At 44.1% G+C, this 12143-nt stretch overlaps 1 protein-coding gene across 1 annotated transcript in view; it reads right to left on the bottom strand.

The window, feature by feature from the left end:
* Window positions 1-12143, bottom strand: part of XPO5 (exportin 5) — a 169973-nt gene that overhangs the window by 129957 nt on the left and 27873 nt on the right. Inside the window, exons 9-12 of the mRNA XM_078786248.1 lie at window positions 10410-10509; window positions 2675-2758; window positions 2374-2499; window positions 962-1052 (exon numbers count right to left, since the gene is read on the bottom strand). Coding sequence (XP_078642374.1) covers window positions 962-1052; window positions 2374-2499; window positions 2675-2758; window positions 10410-10509 — 401 coding nt within the window. The remainder of the gene's footprint in view (window positions 1-961; window positions 1053-2373; window positions 2500-2674; window positions 2759-10409; window positions 10510-12143) is intronic.

A 12143-nucleotide genomic window follows, 5' to 3' on the forward strand; every position in this document is an offset into this window, starting at 1 on the left:
TTTTGTTTCACTATTATTCCATATATACCAACAGTAAGTAGACATGACTTGTGCGCATTCGCTTTTGCTTCGTCGGCTTGAGTGCCAAACCAGTTGTATTTTGCAGCCAATTGAATTAAGCAAGCGCGTGTTGTGAGAAAAAAATGCATCTTAGGATTATGGTTTGCATTGATCTTACGACATGGGGCTTTGACAACCGAATTACATATTACTTGGTCAAAGCATTGATATGACTGTAAAACGGCCAGAGCACATACAAAAACATGCAATTTGTTTTTAAACACAAATCACCCAGACACAAAAAGGTCACCACCTTGCCACATGCCACCTACGGCAATTTCATTTTTCAGGGATTAAAAACAGAAATCATATCAAGAAATAGAAAATAAAATTCAATGCAAATGTGTCGATGGATATGCCTCCACCCACGATGGATGTCAACCCACTGCTACGCTTGACCTCAAAGGTCACGTGAAAAATTAGAGGTCAGATAAGAGAGGAAAAAAGAAAAGAAAAAAGAGGCGATAAGAAGAGAGAACATCAGATGCTTCAAACTCATCATGGTTTGCTAATTGATTTTCAAATGGCACATGACCTTTGACCTGTTGAACCCAAAATTTAATGAGTTGATATTTGTATTCTGGTTCATACCTGTGCCAAGTTTGGTTGAAATCTCTTCAATGGTTTACAAGTTATCGCAGTAACAACAACAACAACAAAAAACACAATGAAAGGGCACATCACCTTCGACCTTTTGGACCCAAAATTGAATCATTCACCTTTACATTGCAGTCTATACTTAGTGTCAAGATGGTTGAAATCTCATTAGTGGTTCACAATGTAACGTAAAAAAACTCAATAACGGATGGACAGACAATCCGAAAACATAAAGCCTCCAGCCTTCGGCTGCAGAGCCAAAAATTTTGAGACATGCATTCAAAGAAGACAAAAGAAAGCTTACATGCAAAGAAAGCACTGAATTCTTCATCTCCTTCAAAATCAAGTCTCGAGTACTGGCAGCTTGGACTGTAATCTCCAGATGGGTGACCACACTGCAAAAATGAATATAAACAAATGCGTAAAAAAGAGAAAGATATTCAAAACAGATTTAAAAGCTCACAATTTAAAGGCAGCTTGAAAGAAAGAAAAATCTCAGAGGCAAGAAGTGATTTCATTGAAATTCAACTCTCAGTTTCAATAAAACCTCAGAGGCAAGAAGTGCCTTTCAATGAAATTAAAAGCCATAAATTGTGGAAGGATTCCAGTTCAGTAGGTGAAGTAAACAAGGTGGATTAAAGTGTGGGCCTCATTTGGGTCTATTGGTGTGTGGGGATCATTCCTGTGTTTGTTGGCCCGCTGCCCCACAGTCTGAATTGTCATAACCCCCTCTATTACTTCACACCTTCAGAAGCCTAAATTTCATTTAAAATAAATAAATACAAACAAAAATATGAATCCCCTTTGTTGATGGAGGCGGATAGACAAACAAGCACAGACATAGGTGCAGCAAGATAACCAGCTATTATGGGTGAAACGCATAAGCTGACATTAGTTAATTACAACTATCAATTATTCCTCACTAAACATTGATCACTGCAATTAAATTATTACACAATCTTACTCAACACTGCAAAATATTTGATGCGATAATAAGTTCTGGTCAGATCAGTCTTTTGGGACTGCCACCGGTAACATGTAACCCAGTGAGCTAACTGCCGCATGGTCGGGTTGTCATAGACTAAACCGACACCCCTCAATGGCTTTGCTGGTGGGGAGGGTGACTGACACCCTGCCAGGACCAAAAACAACCAACACCTGGCAAAAGGCGGATGAGTTCCCATGGGGAGCCAACGGCCATCCAGTAAGGGGATGGCGTCTCCTAAAAAACACCCATCCGGTTTGGACCCGTTCAGGTCATACCAAAGACTTTAAAAATAGTACGTGCTGCTGCCATGCTTGAAAATGATAGAGCGTGGACAATCCCCATTGGTTGGTATCCATGGTGAGGAGAAAATTACTGTTGAGGAAATGCCCCACTGAGTACGGTGAGAAAAGCAGTGTCATCGTTACAACGTTGCTGGTACCCAGATTACCCCGGGAAGTGACGGCAGTGACAGCGCTTCCCCCAAGCCCAAGCTCAGTGGCTGTGTTAAGTGTTTGTCGTGTGTGTGTTTGTGTTTGTGTGTGTGTGCTCTATTATGAGCCTTAGCCCAAGTATATTTTTAAAAAGTAGATAAGCTTCAATGTTTTTGAGAGGATGGATTTTAGTTTGTACAAAAGGATAAAATGATTATGGGACAATAATTAATAAAGAACAAAATCAAAATGACTAAAAATATTCATTTGGAGATTACTCCCAAATCCTTGTCTTACCTTGGCGATCTTAGTAGTGTGAGACTGCAATAGCTGCGGTAAGAACTCCAGCATAATGGGATCATTGGAGATGATTTTGTGTTGAAGGAAGATTATCCACATAGATTCTACCAAAGAGCTCAGATACTGTCAGGGAGAAGGGAACAATATGGCTGGAGGATGACGGGCAATAGAATCAGAGATATTTGCACGATGTGATTAAATAATTGTAATCACCAAGCAACAATTAAATCAAATGATTTCATAATTTGCTCCAACCTGTTCCACCATAACTCTGGTAACCATGTTTCACAGTGCTCACCTGGCTGAGATGGTTTGTGAATGCCAGCATTGACGTCAAAAACTCTTTAAAGTTGGATGGTCTTTCCACCTTGGAATCCACGCCCTGCATAATTTGCAAGGAAAAAAATTAGTGATATCGGTACGGCAAACCGCCATAGTGATACCAGCCTGTGCTGATGGGGGGTAGCGGTCTGTGCTAATTACCATAGATATCGATACTGTACATGGCGGGTACAAATATCGGGCATGCCTAGCTTTTATTGAGCTATAATATTTACTGAGATAGCTAGCCGAGCACTCGGCTGCTACCTACGATTAATGCTTAGTGAAGTTAATGGTCATTAACTATTGTCTTTAGAAACTATCCTGCAAGAATAATGCAAGCAAAGGACAAAACTGAACCCCTTTTTACTCTATCAAACAAATTCTCCATCATATGATTACCATAATTTTTAAAGATCGAGTGCATGATGTGTGCAATGAATTAGTGTCAACGATGTTTATGTCATAAAGTAATGGACCATTGGACCATTACATATTTTGTAACCTACTAGAAATATATTTATTTATTTAACTTTTTAATACCAATATACGGGTATATATAAAATCGGTATGAGCCCACCGATCTATTTAAAAAAAAAAAAAAAAACCCTATGCACACGTAGCCTAATATGGAATGATGGATGATACCCTTGGGAGGTATGGAATGATGATACCTCAATAGGTATCAAATAATGCAGTCATTATGTTGGATGATGGCAATGTCACTAACAGGATTGACAAAATTTGGGGACATCTACACTACATGACCAAAAGTATGCAGACACCTGAACATCAAACATCTCATTCCAAAAATCATGGGCATTAATATGGAGTTTGTTCCCCCCTTTGTTGCTATAACATCCTCCACTCTTCTGGGAAGGCTTTCCACTAGTTGTTGGAACATTGCTGCGGGGATTTGCTTCCATTCAGCCACAAGAGCATTAGTGAAGTTGGGTGCTGATGCTGGGCGATTGGGCCTGGCTGGCAGTCGGCATTCCAATTCATCCCAAAAGTGTTTGATGGCTTCCGCCACACCCAGTTTTGTCCGTCGGACTGCCAGATGGTGAAGCGCGATTCATCACTCCAGAGAACATGTTTCCACTGTCCAATGAGTCCAATGTCGGCGAGCTTCACACAACTCCAGCCAACGCTTGGCATTGCGCATGGTGATCTTAGGCTTTTTTCCGGCTGCTCGGCTGTGGAAACGCATTTCATGAAGCTCCCGACGAACAGTTGTGCTGACGTTGCTTCCAGAGGCAGTTTGGAACTCGGTAGTGTGTTGCAACCGAAGACAGACGATTTTTACGCGCTACACACTTCAGCACTCTGCGGTCCAGTTCTGTTAGCTTGTGTGTCCTACCACTTCGTGGCTGAGCTGTTGTTGCTCCAAGACATTTCCACTTCACAATAACAGCACTTACAGTTGACTGGGGCAGCTCTAACATGGCCGAAATTTGACGAACTGACTTGTCGGAAAGGTGCCATCCTCTTACAGTGCCACGTTGAAAGTCACTGAGCTCTTCAGTACGGCCCATTCTACTGCCAATGTTTGTCTATGGAGATTGCATGGCTGTGTGCTTGATTTTTATATATATATATATATATATATATATATATATATATATATATATATATATATATATATATATACACACCTGTCAGCAATGGGTGTGACTGAAACAGCCGAATCCACCAATTAGAAGGGGTGTCCGCATACTTTTGGTCATGTAGTGTATCAACCTGTAAGTTTGCTGGCAGAAAACCAAAATTTGGGAACAACTTTCAACCTGCAAGCTTTCTGGTGGCAAACCAAGATTTGTAGAACTTGTGCAGGTGGCAATACTGGTTCTTGTTAACCCCCATTCAAATGCTGGAGAAGAAAGAGTGCTTAGCATGGTCAGAAAAAAACAAACCTCAATTCAGAAATGGTCTGTCTTTTTGGATGGTACCCTTTACTCATTGCTGGACATATAAATGTCTAACCCAGAGAGCGAGTCCTCGTTACAAGTGGGAAAACCGACATAGAACTGTTGATCAAAACAGTGCCACATAGGAATACAACAAACTCCAGAAGAAGTGATCGATGATCTTTCAGTGATATTATTCAGAATCATGATGTCTTGAAGTACATATCTGAATATAAGTTTGGAAAACTGAGTGACCATTATAAGTTTGACTTTTTTTTTTTTAGTTTTTTTTTTATATATATATTTTTGTGTACATAATCGAGGCTGGTGAAAGAGCTAACATTTATCACACAAACAAATCAAACAGACAAACAAACAAAGTATATAAAAAGGGGAGCGGTAGACAGGCTGGGGAGAGAAGGGGAAGCACATAAACACAACATTTGAGAGCAGGGACATCGGGAATGTGTGGGAGGGAGAGGGATTGGGGGGAGGCGGCGTGGGAAGGGGGGGGGGGGGGTGGGAGAAGTATAAACACAAGGACACCAAGGACTTCCAAGAAAGAAGTTGGTATTTCAAAAAAGTAGATTTGGGGTGAAATTAGTGCGGGTAGAAAAGATCAAGGTTTTGGATGGGGGAAGATAAGAGATGGTGGTGAACAGCTGTTTTAAAGACCAGGAGTGAGGAGTGGGATTGAAGAGAGTGAGGGGGTTTGTTCCAGAGGCGGGAGAAAAGAGGAATGAAGGAATGAAGGAGTGAAGGTGAGCAGAGAGAGTCTTGATTTTGGCAGTTTAACCATAAGAGGGTTGCAGGCAGATCTTGTGCAACCTGTAGGAATATTTGGGGGACAGAGCCCAGAGAGAGCTGGAGGAGCAAAGCCGGAGAGGAGTCGGTAGAAGACAGAAAGACCACCAACCTGCATGCGGTGAGTAAGTGAAAGGCCCTCGGAGGTAGCTTCATCACGGGAGATTCCAATGATTGTGAACGCTTTGTTTTCAACAGCGTGAAGACGAGCTCGGTGTGAGGCAGGAGCACCAGCCCAGAGGGGAGAGCAGTATTCCATTGAGCTGCGGATGAAAGCCTTGTATGTGGTGAGGAGCTCAGGTGTGCCAACAAACGACTTCGCACGACGGAGGATGCCCAGTCGGCGACTGGCTTTGGAGGCCAGATGTGAAATGTGGTTTTCCCAGGAAAGATCATGGCAGATAGTGAGACCCAAAAGCTTGAGTGACAGAACTTATTGGAGAGGATTATTCAGAAAGTGGATGGGAGGGTTGTCCAGCCGGTCTTTTCGGAGAGACATCGTAAGAATGTGAGATTTGCCAGGATTGAAAGACATGTTCCACTTGTTTGCCCAGTCAGTGATTTTGTCCAGGTCTGCAGAGAGTGAGGAGGCTGCAGACTGCCGATCTGAGGGATGAGGAATGGAGCAGCAGAGAGTGGAGTCATCAGTAAAGAGATAGAGAGGATTTTCAAGAGTCGGAGAGATCATTGATGAAGACCAGAAAAAGCACAGGGCCCAGAACACTGCCTTGGGGAACTCCAGCCTGCACAGGAAGAGGAGATGAGAGAAACCCATTCAGGGCACACGTTGACTACGACCAGAGAGGAAGTCCGCCAGCCATGCATGGAGATTTCCATGGATACCAAAGGAGGAGGGTTTGGTGAGCAGAGCAGGGTGCCAGACCGTATCGAAGGCACGTGATATGTCGAGGGTGACAGCTCTAATTTCCTGTTTGGCATTGAGGACCTCCATCCATTGTTGAGACAGCAGAAGCAGCATGTCCAGAGTAGAGTGACCTGGTCTGATACCAAATTGATGATCAGAGATCAAGCCATTGAAGAGGAAATATTTCATATCCGAAGCAATGATGGATTCCATGACTTTGCTGATAATTGGGAGAAGGCTGATTGGTCTGTAGTTGCTAGGATCTGTTTTTGTACCTTTTTTGTGTAAAGCGGTGATGTTGGCTGATTTCCAAGCAGATGGCAGATGACCTTGAGCAAAAGAGAGGGTGAAGAGAACAGAGAGAGGGAGTGAAAGAGCGGAAGAACAGGATTTTAGGACCCGTGGGCCGATGCCGTCAGGTCCATTTGCAGAATCAGAGTCGAGGGTTGACAGAAACTTTTCCACCTTATCAGGAGGAAAGGACAGAGTCCAGGAGCAGCTGGGTACGACTGGGTACAGAGAGGGATGGGTTTGGGACACAAGATTTAGAGGCAAACACAGAGTTGAGGTATTCAGCTTTTTCACGTGCGGAGTCAGCTGTGTAGCCGTTTAAGTTAAGGGAGGGGATGGAGGGGGAACAAACACCAGAAACAGATTTGACCAGACGCCACCAGGATTTGGAAGAGGGAGACAGACAAGAGAGTTCGGTCTGGAGAACGGAGACATATTGTTTCCTGGCTCTCCTGAGCGTGGACACACACGTTTCGGGCTTTGTGAAAGGAAATGAGATTTCCTTCCGTTGGATTTGCTTTCCAGGAGACTAAGGCAAGTTGTTTCTGGGCAACAGCCTCCCCACAAGATTCCGTGTACCATGGATGGGAGGAAGGGTATGGCAATGAGATGGGATAAATCTGTACATGAGAGAGAGCAATTTACTTTGGAAGAATTCCCAGGATGAGTTGATGTCAGAGGTGGTCGAGATGGGAGACCAATCCAGATGATTGATGGCTGCTTGAAGACTGTGCCAGTTGGCCCGAGTGAAATGCCAGACTCGCCGACGCTGAGGAGGCTCCCTGAGAATGGTCAGAGAGATGTCCACTTTAACAAGCACATGATCAGATGAGCCGATTGGAGCAGAAGAAGAGCAGCAGACATTTTCAGGGAAGTTGGTCATAACCAAGTCCAGAAGAGAAGATGCTCCGTTGACTGAGATCCGGGTCGGGAAATTGACAGATTGTGTCAGTCCCAGTGAGTCGCAGAAGTCCTTTGCTGAGGAGCCATGGCTGGTGAGAGGTACCCACACCCAGCCAACTGGCATCATGACAATTGAAATCACCACATATGAGGAAGAGAGAGTTGGGATGAGTAGATAGAAGTTGGTCCATATTATCAGACAGCGAGATGTAGATGGAGTCATCACTGTTTGGTGGACGGTACAACACACATATGAACAAGAGGTGGGAGCGAAGGGGAAGCCGTAGCCAGAGGTATTCCTGGAGGTGAGGTGGAGAGAGGGCAGTGCAGGGCGAGTGAGAAAGAGAGTTTTTGATAAAGATAGCAACCCCACCTCCAGGACGAGGCTCAGGTCTATCATACCGGAGGAGGGAGTAACCCGGGAGAGATACTAAGAAATCAGACATCATGAAGGAGGAAAGTTTCTGTTAAGCAGATCACGTCTGGTTTGACAGAAGCAACCTGTATGGAGAGATCAGTTAAGTTTGAACGAAGGCCCCGGATGTTTGAGGTCCATACCGTTAATGAAGAGGAAGGGGGAGCATCGGATACAGAACAGGGGGGAGGAGGGGTAGGGTAAGATGTGGAAGAGGAGGAAGAGGTAGGGAGAGCTGTTGAAGGTGTGTCAGAGATTTCAGAATAGCTCGGAGAAAGGGAAGGATGGGACGGACAAAAGGTTTGATGGTGATTGGGTGAGGCACAATGAGGTGTTATTTGAGGCGGGGGAAGAGCGAGGCAGAACATTGGGGGAGATGGAGGTGAGAGTTGGAAGGGGGAAGAAGCTGGGAGGACGCTTTCAGGAGGAGGGGTGAGAGGGGGGAAATGGAGAATTAATGCGGGTGGGGAGTTTATGAGGGGAAGTGTTAAGGGGGAGATTAGGAGGGAAGGGACAAGGGGAGGGATTTGAAAGGGATGGGAGATGGGGGAGATTTGGAGGGGAGCGGTGAGGGGGGAGTCTAGGAGGGGAGGGGTGTGGGGGGAGTTTAGGGGCGAAGGGGCAAGGGGGGAGATTTGAAAGGGATGGGTGATGGGGAGGATTTGGAGGGGAGGGGCAAGGGGGAAGATTTGAAAGGGATGGGTGATGGGGAAGATTTGGAGGGGAGGGGTGATGGGGAAGTTCTGGAGGGGAGGGGTGATGGGGAAGATTTGGAGGGGAGGGGTGAGATTGGATTTTGGAAAGTGTACGATTAATGGGAAACGAACATTTATTGCAAAATGAGTTTTTTGTGACCTTCGAGTTAAAAATACGTTTAAGGACGCTGGAGGGGGGGGGGGGGGGGGGGATGAGATGGAGTGCAGGAGAGTTTAGGGAATGTATGAAAGAGGCACTGTGAGAGATGGAATTTTTTTTTGGGATGAATAGATTTGGTGAGAAAGTCGAAAGCAACCTTTCAAAGAAGAAGAAAAAGGTGTTATAATATATGACAGAATACAGTACTTCAGGGGAAAGTTTAAACATTTTAAAGTTTAACAGTGAAAAGTATCTGGAGAAATGGGGGAAAAACACGTCGAAGAACGAACGAAAGAATAAGAACAACGAATAAGAACAACGAATAAGAACAGAGAAGGAAATGTTTTTTTGGTTTTTTTTTTTTTTTTTTGTTGAGATTTTAAACAAGGAAGTAGGTAGGCTATGGGGTGAAAAGACTGGGAAAAACAGAGAACGAAAGTTATTGGAGCACAATCGACGGACCGCTGAGAGAAAAACAAAGCCTCAAGGTTGGACACGGTACAAGGCCTCAAAAGACGCGACACGAATTAACACGATTTTCTATGCAGGTATGAAAGATTTACACCGATAATTTTCCTAGGGACCCACTGTCGGTACACACACCATAAAATAAATACAGTTTTGACGAAAATACAAATGGGAACAATTACTTAACTTCGACAGCGTGGAGAGCGTGGACAGCTGCGAAAAAACGTAACCTCGCCGGCAAGACCGGACTTTACACACGAGTTCAGTCTAATTGCGAATATATTTTCTTCCTTCTACTATACTACTATAAGCCTGGTGTTGGCTTAGCGGTTAGGGTGCCGGCTTGGGATCCTAGGATCCTGGGTTCGAATCCCGGTCGATCGCTAAATTAACACCAGGGGGGTTGACTCAATGACTCAGCCTGTCATCCTTCCGAGGTCAGCAAATTGAGTACCAGCTTGCTGGGATGAATGATTCCGGTGTGTACCCCGGTTTAGAATAGGTACACCATATCCCTGTGCATCGTAAGAGGCGACTAAGGGTTGGCGCCAGGAAGGGCATCCGGCCATAAAAAAACTGCCTCAAACAGGGAACCATGATTGTCATGGGGCCCGCAAGGCGAACCCCTGCTCTAGCGGCGAAAATGGCCTTAAAACGATCATTCATTCATTCCTTTGCTACTATAATAAGATTTATAGCCAACAGAGCTCTTCAGTTGGGTTTCATTTTACTAGATTCGTCTGTGCAAAGGGCTCCCTCCTCCTCCCCCCCCCCCCCCCCCCCCCAAGGGCGTAGTCCTAGACCTGACCGGGGCCTGTACCGGGGCACCTGTACCCCAGTTACGAAATATTCTCAATACTTCAAAAGCATGTTTGGGTTGACAGCTATGTGTGGCTGGCAAATGATGGGGGTACTGCTAGAATTATTGGAGGGCCAAGATCGTTGTAACACGACAGACCAATTAAGAGCTTAATGGAATGTCAACCAGTGATACAAGGCACGTGAGCTATATGCACAGAGGTGAATGCCAGAAAGGCCATAAAACGTTCCCTCTTCAATCAAGATTTTAAAAAAGTATACAAAACTTTTCAAGAGGTTCAAAAAAAAAAGAAGAAAAAAAAGCATTGTGGTGCTTAGCAAGTTCTTGTGCTATGAAAATGGTAAAATAACAAAAACGATAAAATTGAAAGATCATTCAACCTACCCATATGCCAGCCAGCCGCAGACCCAGACCAACAAGCAGTTGGCAAATCCTCTTCAGAAAGAGATACCCCTTCTCATTGAGGCCCGCCTCATGTGCTGACCTACAACAAAAAAACAAGAGGAAGAATTGCTTTGCAATACACGTCCCCTACCAGTACTAATAATTTGCATAGTAAAGCTATAACAAATTGAACTAGGACACTCAGTAGAGTGCATACCTCCGCCAGGCTGAGCACTTTATATTTTGTATCCCACTGATAGGCCGGATCTGGATTCAGACCTGAACCAAAATCTAAATCGGCTCGTTCTTGTCATCTAACCAGCTCATCCCCCAAGTTTAGTCATAACTCGTCCACAACTTTTTCACATATCATGTTATTTATCACTTTTCGCCCGATCTCAACGGTGAAGAATCACTTGGAATATTAAATAATTCTTGTATCCAAATCCATCTTCAGATCTTCCCCAAAATCGAAAAGACTCGGTCTCGTCACACACCCAACCTGTCCACCAAGTTTCGTCCAAGTCCATAACTCCATAATTTTGAGACATCGTGCAAAATAATCGGGTTTAATCCCATCTCCCAATGGTAAAGAATCACTTCAAAAATAAATAATTCTCATGTCCGAATCCATATTCAGATCTTCACCAAAATTGAATCGATTCGGTCTCGTCACAATGCAACCTCTCCACCAAGTTTCGTCTGAATCTGTCCACAACTTTGAGATATCCTGCTATATATCGTTTTTGGCCCTATCTCCCAATGGTGAAGAATCGCTTTAAAATTCTAGTAGACGGATCTGGATCTTCACCAAAATCTACTAATTTCGTTCACATATGCCACCTCTCCACCAAATGCCATCCGAAGCCGTCGACAACTTTTTGAGATATCTTGTTCACAGACGGACAGACAAGGGCGAAAATATAACCTCCATCGACCTTCAGTGGCAGAGGTAACTACAGACTTGGCATTTAATATGGAATATTTTTTTTGTGGGGGTGAACTTACTTTTCAAGATGTCTTAGAACCAAAAGTTCATTGGAATTATGTTGAAATTATTCTAGATTTTGTTAATGTGACCTTTAAAAGAAACAAAAACCACATTTGACATTTCGAAGCAAATAAATTGATCCTTGAAAGTGATGTAAACTGATATCGAACTCAATTCATGGACAGTACTGTGTTAAACTTCTGTACGTTTTCCAGAAGTATCTCTTTATTTTGCACATTAGCCAATAATTTTTTTAACAAAAACAAAAGTTAAATTACGACTGGGATAACGGACAGTAAAATTACAGTTCAGTACTTCGTGTAACCCCCACGAGCATTCAGGAGAGCACGTACACGTTGAGGCATGCCGTTCACGAGATTTGCCAAGGTTTGGACAGGAATCTCTTGCCATGCAGTGACAATAGCCTGCTGCAATTCACGCACAGAGGTCGGCTGCTGGTCCAAGTGGTCGATTTGACGCGTTAATTCTGCCCACAAGTTCGCTATCGGATTCATATCTGGGGACATGGCAGGCCACCCACTCCATATGCTCTACACCACGGTCAGCAAGAAAGTGTTGGATCATGCGAGCACGATGAGGCCGTGCATTGTCATCTTGGAAGACAAAGTTTCCTCGAAAGGCTGCATGAGCAAATGGAAGCAATGTTTCTTCCAGAATGGCCCTGTACTTGAACTGGTTCAGGTTTCCATTCAGAACAACCAGGTCAGTTTTGCCCCCTGCAT

The sequence above is a fragment of the Myxine glutinosa genome, chromosome 1 (genome assembly GCF_964187855.1).
Source record: "Myxine glutinosa chromosome 1, kmMyxGlut1.1, whole genome shotgun sequence".
Lineage (NCBI taxonomy): Eukaryota > Metazoa > Chordata > Myxini > Myxiniformes > Myxinidae > Myxine > Myxine glutinosa.